The sequence below is a fragment of the Dermacentor variabilis genome, chromosome 7 (assembly GCF_050947875.1).
Source record: "Dermacentor variabilis isolate Ectoservices chromosome 7, ASM5094787v1, whole genome shotgun sequence".
NCBI lineage: Eukaryota > Metazoa > Arthropoda > Arachnida > Ixodida > Ixodidae > Dermacentor > Dermacentor variabilis.
The window spans coordinates 1,995,957-2,017,707 of record NC_134574.1 but is presented as its reverse complement, the minus strand read 5'-3'; the positions used below and the strand labels follow the sequence as shown (position 1 = coordinate 2,017,707).

At 46.4% G+C, this 21,751-nt stretch overlaps 1 protein-coding gene across 7 annotated transcripts in view; it reads left to right on the top strand.

Annotated features, from left to right (window-relative positions):
• Nucleotides 1–21,751, top strand: part of LOC142587282 (uncharacterized) — a 378,424-nt gene that overhangs the window by 118,998 nt on the left and 237,675 nt on the right. For all 7 annotated transcript variants that reach the window (XM_075698155.1, XM_075698154.1, XM_075698153.1 and 4 more), the window contains exon 6: nucleotides 9,254–9,402. In XM_075698155.1, coding sequence (XP_075554270.1) covers nucleotides 9,254–9,402 — 149 coding nt within the window. The remainder of the gene's footprint in view (nucleotides 1–9,253; nucleotides 9,403–21,751) is intronic.

Below are 21,751 nucleotides of genomic sequence, written 5' to 3'. Positions count from 1 at the left end.
AAACTCCCGTCACGGCACCTGCAAAAGGCCCGTGAACTAATCTGTTTCTTAAACACAGAGCACCAAACACATTTATCAAAATGTAAACACAAATACTACAAGGGAATGTACGAGGACTTCTACATAACCTCGACGACATTAGAGAAATAATACACAAATACAATCCTAAGCTGCTGTGTGTTCAAGAGACACACCTCAAACCTACCAATACAAATTTTCTTCAAAACTACACCATCTTCCGCAAAAACCGTGCGGAGGCTAATGCCTCCGGCGGTGTAGCAATAATAGGAGACAAGGCGGTAGCTTGCCGACCCATCGCCCTTAACACACCCCTTGAGGCAGTGTCAGTTCAGGCCATTCTTTTTAATAAAGTAGTAATTGTTTGTTCCATTTATATACTGCCGAATCAGCATCTCGAAAAAACAGACTTTTATAACCTCATTGACCAGTTTCCCGAGCCTTATATATTCGTGGGAGATTTTAACGCTCATAACACAATGTGGGGAGACTCGCGATGCGATGCGAGAAGTCGACTTATTGAAAATTTCCTTTTAACCACCGGTGCGTGTCTCTTTAATAAGAAAGAACCAATGTATTATAATCTGCACCATAACTCGTACTCATGAATAGACCTGGCGATCGGATCCGCTTCCATTTTTCCTGATTTAGAATGGCATGTAATTAAAGACCCATTCGGAAGTGATCACTTCCCAGTAACGCTGAACTTCGTAAACAAACGTGACTTGCATCCCCACTTCCCTCGCTGGAGACTGGCCTCAGCTGACTGGGAACGTTTTAGGGAATCCGCCCACATATCAGGGATTTTATAGATAATTTTACTATCGACCATGCTGTTTCATACTTCACCGCTTTTATCATGGACGCCGCTGAAAAGTTCATTTCTCAAACAAAGGGCACTTCATCCAAAAGACGGGTCCCCTGGTGGAATGACGATTGTAGAGAGGCGCGGAAGAGACAAAATAAAGCTTGGAGCAAACTATGTGAAAGTCCTACAGCGGAAAATCTTATAGATTTTAAACAGGTTAAATCACAGGGAAGAAGGACGCAATGACTGGCAAAGAGCGCAAGCTGGCAGAGCTTTCTCTCTGGTATAAATTCATATACTCAAGAATCTAAAGTATGTGATGTGCTGAAAAGGCTTAAGGGGCAAGAACTTCATCCGTTGCCCCTAGTAAACGGTAAAGCAAGCCGCTTGGAAGACCAAGCTGACTCCTTTGGCGAACACTTCCAATACGTTTTCAGTTCTAACCATTACTCCAAGGCGTTTCTAAAGCACAAATAAGTGGCAGAACGCAAGGCTATCGACCGCAAATGCAGACAGAACGAACTCTTCAATGCGCCTTTTAACATCGCCGAGTTGAGAGCCTCCCTGACTTCATGTCAGAGCTCCGCACCTGGACTGGACAGGATCACGTACGACATGATTAAACACCTCCGCAGTGATACTCAAATTACTCTGCTAGCCCTTCTTAACGCAGTATGGGCTGCGGGATACCTCCCTACCGCATGGAAAGAAGCCCTGGTCGTTCCGATTCTCAAACAAGGCAAAGACCCCACATTAGTAACAAGTAACCGCCCAATTGCCCTCACAAGTTGTATATGCAAACTTTTTGAAAAAATGATAAACCGTCTACTTTTACACTTCCTTGAATTAAATAGATTTCCTCATCCATATCAGTGTGGTTTTAGAGTAGGATGATCTACAGCTGACTATCTAGTGTGCATGGAAGCAAACATTCGTGACGCCTTCGTGCATAAACAGTCCTTCTTATCCGTGTTTCTCGACATGCAAAAGGCGTACGATACAGCTTGGCGCTACGGTATCCTGCGTGATCTATTGACGCTGGGCATCCGCGGCACTATGTTAAACATTATAGAAAGCTGCCTGCACAACTGTACATTCCGGGTGAAAATCGGTAATGCGTTGTCGTGTGCATTCATACAGGAAACTGGGGTAACCCAGGGAAGCCTACTGAGCTGCACGTTCTTTGTAGTTAAAATGAACACACTTCGTAGAACATTGCCTCCATCTATTTTTTATTCCGTCTACGTAGACAACATACAGGTAGGTTTCAAATCCTGCAGCCAAACAGTCTATGAGAGACAGGTACAACAGTGCTTGAACAAAGTCTCCAAGTGGGCAGATGAAAAACGGGTTCAAAGTGAACCCCAACAAAAGTTCTTGCGTTCTTTTCACCAGGAAAAAAGGGCTTACTGCAGATCCCACTGTTGAAATATATGGGCAATGAATACCCGTAAACAAGGAACACAAAATCCTAGGTGTTATACTTGACTCCAGGCTTACATTCATCCCACACATAAAATATCTTAAAGCAAAATGTCTTAAAACAATGAACTTACTTAAAATCCTATCCCACACAACATGGGGTAGCGACAGAAAGTGTTTATTTAATCTTTACAGGAGCCTAGTTTGATCACGACTGGACTATGGTGCCGTGGTTTATCAATCTGCCGCCCCGAGCGCACTAAAAATGTTAGACCCTGTCCACCACCTTGGTATCCGCCTGGCCACTGGCGCCTTTAGAACAAGCCCTGTCGAAAGCCTATACGTCGAGTCAGATGAGTTGTCACTCCATTTTCAGAGAACATATATTAGCTTCACCTACTTTCTTAAAGGGCGCTCTAATAAGGAACATCCGTGTTTCATGACAATAAACGACTTGACGTGTGAAACACTTTTCCGTAACAGACCCTCTATAAGATTTCCTTTGTCACTGCGTGTAAGAGAACTTAGTTAAGAAATGGATGTCCCGATACTCAAACATTGCCTAATGGCTCCAGCTAATCTATTACCGCTCTGGGAGTGGCAGGTGATAGAATGTGACATATCCTTTGTAGAGGTCTCGAAGCACACTCCTGAGCTTGAAATTGCTATGCATTTCCGTGAGCTTCAATCGAAGTACTCCTAAGAATTTTACAGGCGCGTCCAAATCCCATGCTGGCGTATCCTACGCTCCTGTTGGTCCCGCTGTTTCTGAATCTGATGTGTTGAACCCCCTAACAAGTATCTTCACTGCAGAAGCCTTTGCAGTACTGTCTGCAGTAAAACATATAAAGACACTGAAACTTGACAGAGCAGTCATATTCACAGACTCGTTAAGTTTTGTAAAAGCACTCATTTCTTTACAAAAGCATACAAATCCTGTCTTCAATGAACTCTACACACACTTATGTAACATCTACTCATCACATAGACATGTAGTAATATGCTGGGTTCCTGGCCATAGAGGAATCGAGGGAAATGTGCTTGCTGATGAGATGGCCAAATCAATGGCATCGCAGGCTATTCATTCTGCTGCAGTCCCTGCCACAGACATGAAGCCTTTCCTCCGAAACAAACTGCAAAGCCACTGGCAACGCTTGTGGGACGCAGAAACGAGTAATAAGCTTCACATAATTGAGCCTAAGTTAGGTTTCTGGCACCCAACAACGAAAACACGAATAACAGACGTCCTGTTCACTAGGCTAGGAATAGGACACACATTCGGCACTCATAACTTTCTCCTGACCGGTAACGAGCCTCCAACCTTTGGTAGATGTGGCGAGAGGCTTTCCGTCCTCCATGTCTTCCTGGAGTGCCGGGAAACCGAAAGAGACAGGAGGAAATATTTTCCTTTTGCATACAGCCATCACATCCCTCTGCATCCGGCCATGTTTCTTGATGTAGAACCGCTTTTTAAGACCAAAGCAGTCCTCGCTTACTTGAAAGATGTTGTGCTACACGTGACAAGCCCATTAATTCCGTAGTGCATCCTCTTTCCAGAGGACACCTCTGCTATAGTTTTCTTTCTATAGCACATGCCTCTAGGTCCTTGGCTTTCAAGGGCTCTGGTGAGGCAGAAGTGCTCTAGACAATTTTAGCATCTCACGTATTTTATATATTGCATCATTCTTTCTCAATGCATTCTAATGTTCATAGTACACATCAATAGTCATTCCCATAAATTTATTACTCGTACATTTTATGGAATTTGCATCAACTCTTTTAGGCTCCTTTACAGCCACGGCACAATAAGATCACAGAACCCACCAGTCCACTGCGAACTCATTAACTTTAGCACGTTGCTCTTTGGCCACACGTGGCCCTTGCGCCATTGAACATCAAACATCAATCGTCAATCAATCACCACCGCCGCAACTTAGTAGGCGTTTGCTATTAAGTTTCTTGCCGTTGGGTGCCGTGTTTTTCACTGAAAGAATTGCCGCTGTGAGCAATGGCACTGACTCCACCTTTGGTCATTGCGATTCCATGGCTTCGACGTTCGGAAAGCACAATGCGTTGCACAAAGCCGGTTTCCGACTGTTAGTTTTGCCTTAGTACAATCATACCATGAGGTGAAGCATACGCAAATCTATTGTGGTGAAGCATAGCAAGTGTGGGAAAACACGGAAGAAAAAACACAAGGACAAGAGAAGGAAACGATGACACAGCACTAGTTATATCGTTACGGTGAAGTGAAGGAAGAAATTGAATTGAACTAGAGGAAGACAAAGCCTGGCAGTTGCCTGAACGCCATATCCACCATTTGTAAATATACATTATTTTACACTCGTGGGGCTGCTTTCTTCCAGCTACATTTTGGTGGAAGGTGCGGGGTACAATCACAGAACTTCGCAGCGGATGTCATCTACCTGCCGCCACAATGGCAAATCAACCGACACAAGCAAAAACGCCTCAGCAGCCCGTGCCAGCGGTCATCCTCGCTCATCCGCGGGAACCGGGGACATTTTGTGGCACGGAAAACGCCGACGTCGAGGACTGGCTTACGATGTACGAGCGAGTGTGCGACAACAACAGGTGGGATCCTACAATGATGCTAGCAAACATGATATTTTATCTGAGGGGAACTGCGAAGCAATGTTATGACACACATGAAGCTGACCTAACGAGCTGGGATGTCTGCAAAGAAAAAAATGCGAGACCTGTTTGGCAGACCTGTCAGTCGTCAGCTGGCAGCAAAAAAAGAACTTGCGTGCCGTGCTCAGACGTCCACAGAATCCTATGTCGTGTACATACAGGATGTGCTGGCTCTCTGTCGCAAGGCTGATGACAACATGATCGAGGCAGACAAGATTGGTCATATATTGAAAGGTATTGCAGACAATGCCTTCAATCTCCTGATATGTAAGGATTGTGCCACTGCTGTGGATGCAATTAAAAGGAGTGCTGGCGCTTCGAACAAGCGAAGGGCCTCCGCGTCGCTCAAACTTTCGACCGATTGCCCAATACCGCCGCGACATCTTCTTGTGAAGACCCACCGCAGTTCGTTCAGCCCACAGGACCGGAAGAAATAATGCGCATTGTTCGCCGTGAGCTTGAGACCATGGCCCCGGCTCCAGTTCGTTCAGACTGTCAGGAAAGCGTACCCGCTATCTCCCTTATACAAGCGGTCGTTTGGCAGGAAATAGCAAGTTTGGGCTTTCCATCTCTCTGCTCGGTCCGCCATACAAACACCTACCAAATTTCTCCGACCGCTCGCTCCCAAACGCAAAGCTTTCCGCCACTCTGCCGCAACCCAGCTGAATGGCGCACAGCGGATGATAAACCCATCTGTTTTAATTGTTCCGGTATTGGACACATCGCCCGTCATTGCCGCAACCATTGGTCGTCGCCTCCTCGGTGGTCGTCTTTGAGTCACTACCACCAAGTACCAGACAATCATACTTTCTTGCCCTATACACCGACTAGGAACATCAATGCCGACAGTGCTCCACCAAGATCCAGCCGCTCCCCATCTCCGCAAGGTCGTAGGTCCCGTTCGCCTCTCGTTCACCGCTCTTTGTCCCCTTCTGCAACCGGCCGCTTCGCTTCGGGAAACTAGGCGGTGCAGCTCCAGGAGGTGAAGCTGCAACTCCGACCCGGCCCACAAATCCTCTGTTGACCTTGCCTACATGTGGAAACCTACTGGACATTGAACTTGATGGCGTTCCTGTTCGATCTCTCATTGATACAGGAGCGCAGCTTTCAGTTATGAGCACTGCTCTCCGCCGAAGGCTCAAAAAGGTTCTGACACCCGCCGTACCGTGCACTGTGCGACTCGTTGATGGGAGTATGTCACCTGTCCTTGGGATGTGCACAGCACGTGTGACCATTGGGGGCCATTATACCGTTGTTCTATTTATCGTCCTTGAACACTGTCCACAAAACCTAATTCTCGGCCTCGACTTCCTTTTGAAACACTCTGCCCAAATTGACTACTCTGCAGGTGTTGTACAGTTGGATCTGCCACTTCCTGCCGACGCAACCACTTGTGCTTCACACCGCTTATGTTCTGCTCAATTTGCAAGGCTGTCTCCACAGGTGCTACAAATGTCCTGACGCCCTGTCCTCCCGTACCTGATGGCCAGTACGTCGTGTCGCCGCTTACTGATGTTGTTTTGTTTCGCGATATTGCCCTGCCGAGCCTCTTAATCCAGATCCGCGAAAAGTGCGCTTGCATGCCCATCCTCAGTTTTGAATTTTCGTCACATGTGCTGCCACACGGGTTCGCCATAGCGCATATCACTCCTTTGGAAGAATTTCAGATTTCGTTTTTGACATCTGAGTCCTTCCTCAGTACGAACGGACCTTTGTCACCCACTCCTGTGTACTCGACGCCTGCGGACAATGTTTCTAAGATTATCGCCCCTGACCTTCCTTCCGAGCAAACAACAGCTCTTCATCACCTCCTGTCATCTTGTTACCTTCCGTCATGTTGTCACGTTGCTACCTTCCGCAGTACAATCATCCAGCACTGGTTACGCTCGCGATGCTATTGACTTAGCCGCCCAGGCCCGAGATGTCGCCCGTCATTGCCTCAAGGTCTCGCAAACTTCTCAAAAGCGACGCTACGACCTTCGGCACCGAGACCACCATTTTTCACCTGCTTCCCTTGTCCTTCTCTGGACGCCTTCACGTCACGTCGGCTTGTCGGAAAAACTACTTTCCCGTTATTCTGGTCCGTACTAGATCTTACGCCAACTGTCCGACTTGACATACGAGATTGCCCCAGTCGGTCAGCCTTCAGTGCCTCCCAACGTAACCAACGATGTTGTTGACGTTACCAGGCTCAAGCCCTATGTCCCCCCCATTAAGTGAGGCTGTACAACTTGCACCAGGACTGCGCTACCCCGCCGGGAGGGTGATATGGTGAAGTGAAGGAAGAAGCCGAATTGGACTAGAGCAAGACAAAGCCTGGCAGTTGCCTGGACGCCATATCCACCATTTGTAAAATACGTTATTTTAACTCGTGGGCCTGCTTTCTTCCCACAACAATATAGTACTAACTAGCCCACCGCTCTGTTCTCTTGAACAAATTATGTATTCCAAATTATACACGCATGCACCTGTTGTCTCCTGTCACAGTAGGAGCACCGATATGCCTAATGAGTGTACTGGCAGGCCTTCAGAGCTTTTTCGGATGTGCATGTGGCGATTTCAACCCATAAGGGCAATAAGAGACATGCATTCTTTTTTTTTTCGTACTGCCCGATTTTTTAGGACGTTTTCGTGGTCCGTAGGGAGTTCGAAAAAATCGGACGTTGACTGTACAGCTGACCAAGACGATGCTTCAAATGGTCCGTGACCCGCTGCGGTTGCTCAGTGGCTATGGTGTTGGGCTGCTGAGCACGAGATCACGAGATCGAATCCCGGCCGCTGTGACGGCATTTCGATGGGGGCAAAATGGGGAAACACCCATGTACTTAGGTTTAGGTGCATGTTAAAAAACCCTAGGTGGTCAAAATTTCCGGAGTCCTCCACTACAGCGTGCCTCATAATCAGGAAGTGGTTTTGGCACGTTAAACCCCATAATTTAACTTTAAAGAAAAATGGTCCGTCAGATGAACTCATAGCAGAAGGAGAATGAGAACATAAAGGACCTACGCATTGAGGAATGAACGCGAAAGGAAGCATGCTGTTGCTTCTTTCAAGGAGCTGGAGCTCAAAAAACAAAGTGATGGCTGACGCCAACATGCAGGTGACCATCATCCAAACCAAATAAACACTTAGAAGCAGTGAAACGCAACACTCAGGCGTTGTGCGCGGGCTGAGAGGATGTCAGGACAGTTGAGGTTGACTTTCCGGCTGCTGAGAGAGAATATCACTTGTTAGCAAGTTCGGGCCTCATACCAATGAGCTTGCTATAAGTTGACAGAAATGGTGCATATTGGAAAATATTTGCTTTTGTATGCATATTTGTATGCATTGTTTGTATTTGAGAATGCTCGACTCAATCTGCAACGGGCGTTACCATTTCTTTCGAAAATATTTTGTTTGCTGTGCATTTTGCTAACACCTGCCTTCTGTTTTCTTTGGAGCAAAATAAATTCTGCTCTTTACTATTCAAACTGGATTAAGTCGTTTTTGTTAACATGCTTGCTAGAGAGTGACAGCATTGGGCGACTTGATGTCAGCCTATCTTTGTATAAAACAAATTTCTGGGTTCCCCAGGGAATTTTGCCCAGTCATTCAGGGAAAACCTGGAAAACTCAGGGAATTTGGAACTGTCAACTTGGTAGACACCCTGTACATGTATTTGCAGGCAACTAACTTGTCTCTGTGAATATTTTTAAATGATAATGTTCTGTTCTACCTACAAAACATCTAACACTGCCAGGTCACCATTGATGTTCTGTATTGTTGATTTTCAACATCATTGTTGCATGAAAATAGCAGAATGCCCCCCCCCCCCCCCCCCCACATGCGAAAAGAGAACAAGCAATTGAGGTATTTGTGATTTAAAGTGGACAGTCCTGGTGTTAACAGCGCAAAACATAGACGAGACATGATCTCGTCTACGTGTCTCGTCTACGTTTTGCGCTGTTACCACCAGGATGGAAAACCAACAAGCCCAAGCTGCTATTCTAGCGAGTAAAATGGACAGTGCAATGCATGTGGAACCAAAAGAATACAAATAAACAGAGAGCTCAAGTGCTGTTCCTTCTGGTGCAATTTATTTGAGGCACCTGCTGATATTTATAGGAAAAGGCAATGAAATCATATCAAGATAGAATGATAAGCACAGCAGTGCAACTGGTTGAGGTAATCGCTTGCTCTTCACGGGCTCAAATACTTTGGTCCTGTTGTGCTGCCACTACTGAATGTTTAACCTGGATGAAGTAGTGTATTTGCTCATATGCAATTATGCATGCTGATGTGATAATTGCTAGCATTGCACGAATACTGTGCATTTGGTTGCGGGGAAGTGATGTTTTTTTCTTGTACTTGCAGTGGCGAGCAATCGTGGGATACCCCTGACAGTTGACCACTTCACCTTTGTTCGTTTGCCCATCCATAAGCCGCCACACGAAATTGTGCGGAAGGCAACACTGCGTGGCACTCCACTTCCTGCGCCTGCTGACACTGCACCAACTGAGGGGGTAGGGCATATCTGTACCTTGCCCAGTTTGCATACCTATAACTGCACACACACTTCTTGCATTACTGTACTGAATGTTTTCTTTTAGTAGCATTAACAGAATTTTTAATAATCTCTTGTGGCATATAGCACAAATCTACTCATTCAGCAGGATTACTTCAAGAGGTAGACATTACTTAGACTGGAAATCCAGACGCATAATTGGCCAATTAAAAAAGTTCAACCAATCAACTTTATAACTAATTACTTTAGCCCACATTTGCAATACACAAATTGAGGCCAGTGGTTTCACAAGGCACATCCACTTAAAACAAATTTCGAAACTAGCACCAGTTATGCAATAAACGCTCTCAAACTTGAGGTAAACATGTTGTGTTGTTCCACTTATTTTAATGATAAGTCTTTGATGCATTGAAGCTCAAAATTACTGGAACACCAGCGCATTTCCAAATTTCGGGAATGCATACTGTATTTACTCGAATAATCAACGCACTTGCATAATGAATGCAGCCCCCACTTTTCCAATCAAAAGGTTTTTTTTTTCTTTTTCTGGCCTAATGATTGCATCCTAAACTTGCTGCCATAAGTAGGAGACGTGCGGTATGATTCGGCGTCTGATATGGCATTCGGCGGGTGCGATTGTGTCTCACGCCGTGCCGGAAGCTGAATCGTACCGCGTCTCCTACTTTTATTACGATAGCAATTATATGGACGCTCAAGGTGCACTTTTGCCATCTTCATAATGTTCACTTCTTAAAGTAACAGGGTGTCTACCAACCAGGAAAACCAGGAATTCTCAGGGATTTTGAGTAGTCTGGAAAACTCGGGGAAACTCGGGGAATTTGTACATCTCTCAGGGCAAATTAGCTGTCATATTATTGAAAGGGTCGAAAGGCGCGGTAATGCTGGCTTGAGTAACAGGCAGGAATCGTAATGAATCATCTTTCACGTCCTGTCGTCGGCTGGAGGAGTTTCCAGTGTACTGTCAACAACCAACTTTCCGGATTCCCGATAATTTGGATGGCTTTGCGGCACCACCACATACCCCATAGAGTCAATGTATCAGAATGTCTGAAATTTGGGATGCGAGAACTCCTTGCTGTCCGATTTTCTGGACGTTTTGCTGTGACCGCAGGTGTGAAACGACATTAATCAAAGCCACCACCGCTGCCATTTTGATTACCTCACCGCCTCGAACCAGTGCTCTCGCACGCAGATCCACTGGCAGCCGTAGGCACCACTGCGGCAACGCTAGGCCTAGCTGCTTCGATGTTCGTTATCAAGCTTCTTGCCGTTTGGTGTTGTGTTTTTAATGAAAGAATTCGCCACTGTCAGCAATGGCACTGACTCCGCCGTTGTGGTCCTTGCGATTGGCTTGGAAGCTTGGAAAGCATGGTGCGTTGCATAATGCCGGTTCCCAAAAGTCAGCTTCGCCTCCGTACAGAAATGTTACTTGGTGAAGCATAGGCAAAAGTATTGCAGTGAAGCATAACAAGCGTGGAAAGGGTCCATTGCCACGGGACACAGTATGTATTCCTTAATTATACACGCATGCACCCGGTATTTCCTGTCACAGTGCGAGCATCGATATGCCTAATACATGTACCGACAGGCTTTCAGAGAGTTTTCAAATGTGCCTGTGGCGGTTTGAGCCCTTAAGGGCAGTAAATGACATGCATTTATTTTTTCCAACTGGCCGATTTTTTGAATGTTTTTGAGGCCCCTAGGGAGTTCGAAAAGTTGAACGTGAACTGTGCAACTGACCAAGAAGATGCTTCAAATGGTCCGTGGGGCTAAGGAGTGGCGGAAGGAAGACAAGAACAGAAAGGACTTTACACATTGAGGAATAAACGGGAAAAAGAGCATGCTGCCATCGTTTTGAAGGAGCTTGAGCTCAAAAAGCAAAGTGTTTGCTCATGCCAAGATGCAGGTGTCCTTCATACAAACCAATATAAACTCTTTAAAACAGTGAAACAGAAAATTGAGGTGTCGTGCGCGGGCTGAGAGTATGTCAGAACAGTTGAGGTTGACTTACGAGCTGTTGAGAGAGAATCCCAATTGTGACAAAGTTCGGGCCTCGTACTACTGAGCTTGCTATCAGTTTATAGAAATAGCTCATATTCGAAAGTATTTGCTTCTCTATGTATTTCCTTTTTATTTGTATTTGAGAATGCCTGACTCGATTTGCATGTTTTTAAGACATTTTATTAGCTGTGTATTTTAGTAACCCCTCCCTTCTATTCTCTTTTTGCATAACATAAACACTACTCCTTAGTATTTAAATTGGATTAAGTCGTTCTTTTAAAAAAATTTTTATATGCTTACTAGAGAGTGACAGCATCGGGCAATATGGTTTCAGCCCATCTTGACATAAAACATAGTTCTGCGTATACAGAAGTGATGACCAGTTAAGGGAACATTGCAATAATGTAAACAACGGAGACAACAGACATCTCGCCATGCACTGCAATGCTTGATAGCTGCACCATTATAGCTCTGAATCGTAATCAGTGGGCGAGGCTTATTATCGAGAAGTCGATATATGATGAAATAGGAAAATGTGTCAATGTAGCAATCCTGATGTTGACAGAAAAGGAACTTTGTTTTTTGTATGTCTAGTGAGTTCAGTTTGCATCTCAAGTGCTGCCACGAGCATAACAGTTGGCTGTGCAGTGGGTTTGCCACTTCTGCAGAAGCTGAGGTCGACAACGACGAGGACATACTCTCAGTGAAGGTGCTGTGTGGCAACTGTCTGCTTTCATTAGATTAAACTCAATAGTTTTTGTCATATATATGTGACTGGTGCAGCTGCGGGTAAACTGTTCCATGCACTGTGACCAACAGGAAGCTCCCAACTTCGATCGCAACACCTTCGACGATGACCTTCGCCGCAGCTGGCGACAACTAGGACTACAACTGACTATCTAGTGTGCATGGAAGCAAACATTCGTGACGCCTTCGTGCATAAACAGTCCTTCTTATCCGTGTTTCTCGACATGGAAAAGGCATACGATACAACTTGGCACTACGGTATCCTGCGTGATCTATCGACGCTGGGCATCCACGGCACTATGTTAAACATTATAAAAAGCTGCCTGCACAGCTGTACATTCCGGGTGAAAATCGGTAATGCGTTGTCGTGTGCATTCATACAGGAAACTGGGGTAACCCAGGGAGGCCTACTGAGCTGCACGTTCTTTGTAGTTAAAATGAACACACTTCGTAGAACATTGCCTCCATCTATTTTTTATTCCGTCTACGTAGACAACATACAGGTAGGTTTCAAATCCTGCAGCCAAACAGTCTATGAGAGACAGGTACAAGAGTGCTTGAACAAAGTCTCCAAGTGGGCAGACGAAAACGGGTTCAAAGTGAACCCCAACAAAAGTTCTTGCGTTCTTTTCACCAGGAAAAAAGGGCTTGCTGCAGATCCCACTGTTGAAATATATGGGCAATGAATACCCGTAAACAAGGAACACAAAATCCTAGGTGTTATACTTGACTCCAGGCTTACATTCATCCCACACATAAAATATCTTAAAAGCAAAATGTCTTAAAACAATGAACTTACTTAAAATCCTATCCCACACAACATGGGATAGCGACAGAAAGTGTTTATTTAATCTTTACAGGAGCCTAGTTTGATCACGACTGGACTATGGTGCCGTGGTTTATCAATCTGCCGCCCCGAGCGCACTAAAAATGTTAGACCCTGTCCACCACCTTGGTATCCGCCTGGCCACTGGCACCTTTAGAACAAGCCCTGTCGAAAGCCTATACGTCGAGTCAGATGAGTTGTCACTCCATTTTCAGAGAACATATATTAGCTTCACCTACTTTCTTAAAGTGCGCTCTAATAAGGAACATCCGTGTTTCATGACAATAAACGACTTGACGTGTGAAACACTTTTCCGTAACAGACCCTCTATAAGATTTCCTTTGTCACTGCGTGTAAGAGAACTTAGTGAAGAAATGGATGTCCCGATACTCAAACATTGCCTAATGGCTCCAGCTAATCTATTACCGCTCTGGGAGTGGCAGGTGATAGAATGTGACATATCCTTTGTAGAGGTCTCGAAGCACACTCCTGAGCTTGCAATTGCTATGCATTTACGTGAGCTTCAATCGAAGTACTCCTAAGAATTTTACAGGCGCGTCCAAATCCCATGCTGGCGTATCCTACGCTCCTGTTGGTCCCGCTGTTTCTGAATCTGATGTGTTGAACCCCTAACAAGTATCTTCACTGCAGAAGCCTTTGCAGTACTGTCTGCAGTAAAACATATAAAGACACTGAAACTTGACAGAGCAGTCATATTCACAGACTCGTTAAGTTTTGTAAAAGTACTCATTTCTTTACAAAAGCAGACAAATCCTGTCTTCAATGAACTCTACACACACTTATGTAACATCTACTCATCACATAGACATGTAGTATGTGATGATAATATGCTGGGTTCCTGGCCATAGAGGAATTCAGGGAAATGTGCTTGCTGATGAGATGGCCAAATCAATGGCATCGCAGGCTATTCATTCTGCTGCAGTCCCTGCCACAGACATGAAGCCTTTCCTCCGAAACAAACTGCAAAGCCACTGGCAACGCTTGTGGGACGCAGAAACGACTAATAAGCTTCACATAACCAGAACTGCACTCCCTCTCAGTAATGTGTACAACCATGACAACGAGTTCGAGTAGGCAGACTGGAGAGACGACGACTCTGCCTGCTCTGTAGATTCTCAACACGCCGCGAACCCCAAGGTCGTTTCAAGGTGATGCATTCGAGGATGTTGAGGACTGCCTGGACCGCTACAATCGAGTTGCCATTGTCAATGAATGGGATGACCACCAGAAACTCTGGAACGTTTACTTCGCTCTTGAGGATTCCGCTCGCATCTGGTTTGAAAACCACGGAGCTAGTTTGGCGACCTGGCAAGAATTTTGTGACCAGCTGCACAAAACCTACAGAAGTCCAGACTGGAAGGAGCAAGGAGATTCCCTCTCAATTCCAGGACTCGGACATAATGAGAGTCTCGTCATGTTTATTGAGGAGATGTCACGGCTGTTCCAGCGCACTGATCCCGGAATGACAGGAGAAGAGAAAGTACGCTTATTGAGGTGGGGTGTGAAAGAGCAGTTATTCGCAGTTCTATTCTGCAACCCACCAGGTACCATAGCTGAATTTCTCAACAACGCAACAACAATGGAGCGTATGCTACGGCGGCAGTCATCGCGGTATGATGCCCAAGCAACTTTGTCTCACTCGTCGTCCATGGTGTTAGATTCGAGGGCTCAATCCCATCGCTCGTGATCCGTTGTCAAGATTGGAGTCGGGCATGAATTAGAAGGTAGCTGGCCCATGCCGTCGTCCAACTTATCCACGCTGAGGATTTTGATGAAGGGAAGGACTGCTTCTCATCGCGAACGAGGAATATGGGTTTATTTACAGTATTTATATGTCTAACATGACTGTTTGAGAAAGTACATCAGTCTAACTTGACTGCTTGAGAATGTCCTGAGCAGCCGCACAACAGCGGTTTTTAAACACTCGGTCCTCTCCTCACACAAGGTGACGCGAACGTTCGTTTAGTCATCGCAAACTAGCTGCCTCTCTGCGGCACGGTTTACACACGCACACACGCATACACACAGGTGCGAAGGTCCGGAGCCGACGTCAAAGGGGCCCCGTAGAACTCGGAGTCGTTCCGGGTAGCGCATTGTCTTGCGTCTTGGCCGGTGCGTGGGAAGCAGCGCAAAACGGCGTTCCCGTGGCAACTCGCGCACCCGTAGCAGATCAGGTCCGCGTTGGGGAGTTTGGGAACAATAGTTGGCCCGCCGAACTCATTCCGTCACAACGGCGATGAGGCTAGAGGTTGGTGGCGGTTTCAGCACAAAGCCTGCTTCATTGAACGCATCCTAGCTGAAGCGACGGAGAGTGGGGGATGCGCGTCTTGTTCACCGACACAAAGTCGATTTAGTCACGCTGTGGCTAGAGGTTGGCGGCGATGCTACCGAGATGTTGCTTCCACAGTCGCAACTGGGTGGCAAACTTGCACTGCAGCTGGCCGTTCTTAACAATGGCCATTCCTGATTTGACGACCCTCATGTAGCTCGTGCACAGTATTGTACACAAGGAGCTGCATCATGTTCATGCAATGTTTCTTCAGTCCCATGTGACGGCTTTAAGTGATGTGGTTCGCGAAGAGGTCAGGCACTTGATACAACCACTGGTTGTGCCGCCAGCCGCAGCCCCTCTCCTGACATATGCCGCAGCGTTAAGACCTCCTGTGCCGGCAGTCGGCTGTCCATCCCATCCACCCACGCAACAGATGACACAGTACTTCTCAAGCCCTCAGTACTTTTCGAGCCCTCTGCCTTCCACAAGCCCAAGTCTAAATGTGCTTAAATCCAGTGTGTGGTGCACTCCAGACAATTGGCCACTCAGCTGCCATTGTGGTGAAGCAAGTCACCTACACCGAGAGTGCACATACCGCCCAGTAGGCCTTCCTGGAATTTGCCCAGGCGCACATCAACTCTGTAATGGTATGTGTCTCCGAGCTATTTATGAGTACTTGACGAGCCACCAGTCCCGACTATTCCGCGGCGCCAGTCCCGGTCTCCATCTCTGCAATGTTCTACGTCACCTGGCCAAAACTTGCCATTCGCTCATAGTGTTGGGGGCATATCCATCAGGTCCCCAAGCCTATTCCAGGGAAACTAGGAGCAGCAACCTCTGGGGGTGTAGGGCTGCTGTTGACGGATCTATAGAACATCCCTGTCCCCCGATATGCCAGCCGACCGCCAACAATTCCTTTTCACAGCCACATACTGTTAACTACAAAAGTGTTGCTGCAGACATCCCCATTCAAGTTGACGACTACCCAGTAACTGCCCTCGTGGACACTGGCACCGATAATTCTATTATAAGTGCCGAGCTAGCTGCTGAGCTGAGAAAACTCACGACGCCATAGCATGGACCAAGCCTCCGGACAGCAGGCGGTCATCTCTTGATGCTGATTGGGAGATGCACCACTAGGCTCCAAATCCGTCAGTCAATGTACGTTGCTTGGTTTATTGTGTTGCGTGAGTGCTCGCGGAGAGTCATCCATGGGATGCGTTTTCTTCGCGAGCACTGTGCTGTTATGGGTCTTCGGGAGCTGATTATAACGTTTTCCGACAACTACGCCCCGGTACTGCAATATAGTAACATGCGCAAGACAGCACTGTGTCTTGATGACACTGTGACATTCCTGGCGCAAATTTGTATGTTCATAATTGTTGAAAACGACTGCGATCATAATAGTAGCGGCATCGCTGAAGGAAATTTGTCAGTGCTCTTGGCTTGGCAAGTCCGTGTCACCCGTGGTGTTATTCAGCTGAACCTCAGATTAACTAAGCTTTTAGTGACGAACTACAGCGGCAAGTATACCAACACCTGGCAAAGCAAACAGCCATTGCTTACTTTGAAGATATTGGAGGTGCAATAAGCTCTATGCTTGCTGAGCTTTCTTCAACCGTCAGGAGTGACACCATGGCTATGATATACAGTCGATGTAAATCCTGAGCTCTCAGCCACACAGAAAGAGCAAATACGAAATATTTTATGCATGTTTAGTGATTGTTTCACATCCATGTCAAAAGTAACATAGACTGCCATTGCAAAGCACAGTATTATAACGAAACCGACCGCACGTCCCCTGCGTCAGCACGCCTACCACATGTCACAAAAGGAGCAAGAGGCGATTCATTGTCAAGTGAAGCCAATTCTAGACGATGACGTAATTCAACCATCAACCAGCCCATGGGTGTCCCCCGTTGTACTTGTGAAGAAAAAGGACGGCACACTTCGGTTTTGCGTGAATTGCCGCAAACTGAACAGGGTGACGAAAAAAGCTATCCACCTTCTTCCCCACATAGATGGCTCTCTAGACAGCCTTCGGCATGCCTGATACTTCTCAAAGGATTTGTGCAGCGGATTCTTGCAGATAGAAGTTGATGAAAGTGATCGCGAAAAGACTGCTTTCGTAACGCATGACAGCCTGGACGAATTTAAGGTGCTGCCCTTTGCATTATGCTCAGCTTCTGCAACCTTCCAAACGATGATGTACACCATGCTATCAGGTCTTAAGTTGGAATCATGTCTAGTCTATCTAGAAGACATCATTGTTTTTTCTTGGACATTTGGACAACACTTGCAGCGACTTCAGTCCATGTTCCTTGCAATTCGATCTGCAGGCCTGTTGTTAAAACCTGAAAAATGCCATTCCGGTTATCAGGAACTGAAGTTCCTCAGTTATGTTAGTATCAAAGAGGTTCGGACAGACCCAGAAAACAGTATGGCTGTTGCCGCGTTTCCACCACCAGCCAACAAACGTGACGTGCACTGTTTCTTGGGCCTCTGCTCATACTACAAGCGCTTTCTGGAGAATTTTTTCAAGATCACAGAACCTCTCATTCATTTAACAAAACAAGATATCCCGGTTGTTTGGGGTTCGAAGCAGAGAAAGGCACTGCCTTCTCCGAGTTGTAGCGGCACCTCCAGGCACCGCCCTTGGACACTTTGATGAAGGTGCCGACACTGAACTGCAGACTGATGCTACCAACATCGGCCTTGGTCAAGTCCTCGTGCAGTGGCAAGATGGTGTTGAACATGCTGTTGCTTATGCTAGCCGCACCTTGACATCTGCAGAAACTAACTACTCCATTACTGAAAAGGAATGCTTAGCTGTCTTCTGGGCAATAGCTAAGTTTTGGCCATATTTATACGGCCATCCGTTCAGAGTGGTTACCGACCATCATGCCCTTTGTTGGCTAGCAGACCTTAAAGACCCTTCTGAGCGTATCACCAGGTTAAGCCTTTGTGTGCAAGGATTTGACGCAACAATCATTTAGAAATCTGGCCAGAAGCACACTGATGCTGTCTTTCGCATGCTCCACTTGCAATGGTGTCAGGTGATACCGATGATGAGAGTCATTTTCTCTGAGCTCTCAGTATGCCCAACTTGGCCCAATAACAGCGGGACGATTTAGAACTTAGGCAACTTGTTGACTACCTTGAAAGCCACAGTTTGCATATTTCACGGACATTCACGCGTTCAGCTATCCTCGTCCTGTCTCCGCAGCAATGTGTTATACAAAAAGAACTACCCATCAGCGACTGGACATCTCCTTGTTGTTCCGTCCACTCTGTGTGCCAATATTTTGTTTGCCTGCCACAATAAGCTCTCTTCAGGCCATTTAGGATTTGTGCGTACTTTGGCCAGAATTCACCAATGTTACTACTGGCCTAAGCTTGCTCAGGAAGTGAAGCGTTACGTGAAAATGTGCCATCACTGCCAGCGCCGAGAGGCTTCACGTCAGTGCCCAGCCAGTTTCTTGAAGCCTGTTACACTGCTAACACAGCCATTTCAACAGATCGGCATAGATTTGCTTGGGCCCTTCCCTAAGTCTTCTGCTGGCAACTAACTGGATTGTGGTTGAGCAAAACGAGAACAAAGTGAAAGCAGGAGCCAACATTTTGACAAGTGGACTTGTCTTCTTCAAGGCGATAATATGCTTTCCTTGCCACAGTAAATATAGGTGGGGTTCTTCTAAAGAGGAGAGGGCGTAAGGTGGGTGGGTGTGGAAACGAGTGAAAGTGTGTTAGCGGGGAGGGTGTCGAATTGAGAATAAAGGAGTGCTGTGCACAAGGCCAGGGAAACAACCGTGCGTCAATCACGTTTCAACGCCTGTGTGTCAGCCCACGTGTCAATGCCGTGCACAGCAGCCCTCTACTACCTGTTTCGCCGGTGGTAATGGGCTATCGTGTCTCTGAAAGAGATAATAGAAGGAGCAGCAGAAACTGGTGCTCGGGGGAAAAAAACAAGAAAATACCAAAATGGTATAAATAAGCAAGTAAAAATTAAAAAAAAAGAAACGCTAAGAAACCAAGCTAAGTGTTGTTGCCTATAGGTTGAAATCTAGCATCTAGCATAGCGAATAGATTCTAAAGCTCCCTTTGAAACATTTGTGCCTATTGGTTGCAATGTCTTAAACTTATGGATAAAGTATGATTCTCTGTATTTTCTTTCTCATTCAGAACGGAAATTTGGCTGTAAGATGTAGAGTTTAAGTTCACAAATGTTATGACCTGGTTGGTTGAAATGCTCGGCGACGGCTTTGGGAAGCTTTTTAGTTGTGCCCACGCAATGTCCGTTTAATTTAATCTGACGTTCATTGATTGTCCAGTTTCACCGCTATATTGTTTCTTACAGAAGGAACATTCAAGCATATAAATCGCATCCAAACTTGTACAAGTGAAGCTAGATTTGACTTCGTGTGCATAACCAGTTATGGTGCTTTTAATTTTAATGTCACTTTGAAGGTGCCTGCAGGTTTTGCACTTAGGGTGGCAACATGCTTTTATTATGGGGGAATGCTGTTGGCTGACTTGTCCGTGCACTAACATGTCTTTAAAGTTCCTGTTGCAGCGATAGGTAACCCTAGGTACATCCGGGAATACCTTTCGCAGATGCTCGTTACTTGATAATATTGGGTGGTATTTTCTTAGGATGCTGTTTATGTTTGGAGGAGCATTAGAATATTTTGTTATGAAGGCCGGCGATCTGTCAGATTCTGGTGTAGGCTGTTTCTTCGTTAATTCCGACTGTCTCTCCAATCTTGACGCGACATCATAAGCTCTATCGAGAGCAACTTGTGGATAGTTTCTTTCTGCTAGCGTTTCTTTCTGTAGGCTTTCGGTAAAGTGTCATTCTCAGTTTTCCGTTTTCTATGTGGACCGTCGGGGCCAGGAAGTTGATCTGACTAGGAGAGTGGTGAGCAGTAAGTTTTATACTTGGGTGAAAGGTAGTCAGTAGAATAGAATTTGAATATTTCAAATTCGATTCTACTCAATACTTGCAAACTTTCGGCACTAGCATGGAAACACCATTCACTCCCACGTATGCGAACATTTTCATGCAACGTTCGCAGGTAGTGAGCAGAATCGAATTCGAATATATCGAATTCGATTCTGCTCACTATGTGCAAACTTTCGGCACTAGCATGGGAACACCATTCACTCCCACATATGCGAACATTTTCATGGGGCAGCTTGAAGCAGACCTATTGAAATTTTACCCTCTAAAACCCCACACCTATCTTCGTTACATTGAGGACAAACAGTGAAACCCTGGTTATACGTCCCCTGGTTTTGAGACGACCCGGGTTTTACGACGGATTAGCACAGTCCCGGCGAAGTCCCCATAGAAGCAATGCATTAAAAACCCCGGTTACCCGACACAATTTTACAGCTGACCCACGTTATACAATGACCCTCGGGAAGCGCGGGACGGAATGGAGGATGAAAGAAAAGTACCGCGGGTCTCTTTCCTCGCTCCGTCTTTCTGCATGCGGAGCACTTGACACCGCTCGACTGGTTCGCTCCAGCGCAGTTTTCTTCCCTGCCTTGTCTCATCGTTCCTTTCTCTCCCCTCCACCAGCAGCCACCTGCGACGCCCGCTGTGCTGGAATAGCGTCTTCTCCACAATCACGTTTTCCATCTCTTCTCAGCGGCGGCGCCTCTCGTCGGGTTGGGGGAGCACTTCTCTTCTTCCAGTTTCCAAGCAGCAAATCGCCAATGAGGTAGCGCGGAGAGGCCTAGGTTTATCACACGTGTTTTTTGTCGTAATCCTAGCGACCAGCGTTCAGCGGAGGTTTTGAGTTGTGTCGAGCAATGCGACGCACAATGTCCCGAAGGCGGACCGTCCTGTCGCTCGGCGATAAGCTGAATATTATCGAGGAAGCGGAAAAGCAGCATGAAGCCATGAAAGCCAGCATTGCCCGCGACCTTAACATACCCGAATCTTCACTTAAGACGATCGTGGCAAACAAAGCGGTGATATTGCAGAATGCCAACAAGTTCGCGTGTAAGCAAAAAGCGGTAAAAGAAGGACAGCATGAGAAGTTAGAAAAAGCTCTCGTCAAGTGGCTGCATCAAGCACGGAGCTCTGCGATCAACGTTGACAGCGCCATTCTAAAAGAAACGGCGGACCTTGGGGCATTGCGTCTGGGCATCGACGACTTTCAGGCATCGAACGGATGGCTGGATCACTTTAAAAGGCGAAACAGCATTTTGTTCAGCCGCTCCTGCACTTCCGTGGACGTTTCGATGGTGAACAAGTGGATGGAGTCGCTGCCGGAGATGATTGCTGCATACAAGCCCTGTGACATTTTCAGTGCCGATGAGAGCAGTATTTTTTGCGATGTGCAGTCCGAGCAAACCCTTGCGTTTAAGGGTGACAGTTGTCATGGTGGCAAGCATAGTAAAGAGTGTGACGGCACTACTCTGTGCTAACGAGGACAGTTCCGAGAGGCT